At 44.5% G+C, this 1352-nt stretch overlaps 1 protein-coding gene across 1 annotated transcript in view; it reads right to left on the bottom strand.

Moving 5' to 3' along the window:
- Window positions 1-1043, bottom strand: part of LOC103508164 (inter-alpha-trypsin inhibitor heavy chain H6-like) — a 14814-nt gene extending 13771 nt beyond the window's left edge. Inside the window, exon 1 of the mRNA XM_008472696.3 lies at window positions 820-1043. Coding sequence (XP_008470918.3) covers window positions 820-821 — 2 coding nt within the window. The 5' untranslated portion in view covers window positions 822-1043. The remainder of the gene's footprint in view (window positions 1-819) is intronic.
- Window positions 1044-1352: the final 309 nt, after the last annotated feature.

Below are 1352 nucleotides of genomic sequence, written 5' to 3'. Positions count from 1 at the left end.
AAACAATCCGACCGACCTCACTGTTATGGATAATATACTGTAAACTAAAACGGTTTTTAACAACGGTTGTACTAGTATTAAAACCACTTTAGACAACTCTGGCCCAGAACCCCTTAAATCTGCGCTTAGCCGGGTTATGTACTATGGTATGAAAGTTTAGGTCTTTGGCATATCGTATCGGGGTTAAATCCTCTCTGGTTTTCGGACCTATAAAATAATCTACACTTATACCATCCATACACGTACCACCTGGTGTCAAACGCGGGCATTTTAGGAACAGCGTGAGGGATAAATTAAAACTTGGGAGTAACGAGGAAGGTCACTTAGTTCTTGTTCTTGGAATACTCGGAATATAGTTCCTCTTCCTTCGACCGGTTTCCGTCTTAATATGGGGTCCGACATCCGGTCACCGTGACCGGTCGACCGGTACAGGGGCGTGCGGAGGTCCACGGGTCATCATGAGGCCCAAGTCTTTTTTTTTGTTTTTTTTTTTTTTTTTTTTTTTTTTTTTTTTTTTTTTTTTTTTTAAGAGGTTTGACAGAGGGAACTTTAACTGCTATGGTCTTATCGTCCCGAAATCGAGGAGAGAAGGAAGACAGGATAGGAGAAAGCCAGCCGTTCCGAGAACGAACATTATCCCATCAGGATAAAATCCGCCCCGGGCGGGAATCGAACCCGCGGCCTAGCGCTTACAAGGCAGACGCACTACCAACTAAGCTAACTATAGGCTGGCTATGGTATTGTACTTTGCTTATGCTTATGTACACGGCTCCCTTTGCCAAAGGAAAATACAACTTTTGTTTGTTTGTTTGGACTTACATGAAAAACTTGGATACAAAGGCAGTCTCAGGTACTACCAGACTGAAAACCACTTCCCGCGATACGTTATCATGGTTGGCCACTCGGCTTAACACTTTGGTGACGGCATATCTGTATTGAATGTCCGTTAGGACCTGAAGACTGAGGACTTTAATGTTGGGCTTTACGGGAGGGTTCGGGTTGTCCGGGACAATATCCTGGAACAAAAAGGGGGAAAAATGATGAGGGCTTATTAGGTATATTATTTCTTAATAAGCTTATCTTAGTTATTCTCGTCTTATTCTTCTTTCTTAATAAGCCTTTGTCTTTTGACAATTGCAAAATATACGAATGCTATACGCTAAATAAATAAATTCTTAAGCCTTGTTCCAACGGGGCGTGGCGCGGCGAGTCTCGTCCGTAGTTCGACGAGCTACGCGTCGTGGGGACACTAAAGTTCGTGGCGCGCCGGACAAGCGCGTGTAGGCTTGTGTAGGTGCGTACAGGCGCGTTCAAAGCCTTGTTCCCTTTTCTCGTGTACAGACGGCGTCGGC

This window comes from Diaphorina citri, unplaced genomic scaffold (assembly GCF_000475195.1).
Source record: "Diaphorina citri unplaced genomic scaffold, Diaci psyllid genome assembly version 1.1 scaffold375, whole genome shotgun sequence".
Taxonomy (NCBI): Eukaryota; Metazoa; Arthropoda; class Insecta; order Hemiptera; family Psyllidae; genus Diaphorina; species Diaphorina citri.
Note: the sequence above shows the minus strand (reverse complement) of the source record. Positions and strands in the feature narration are given on the sequence as shown.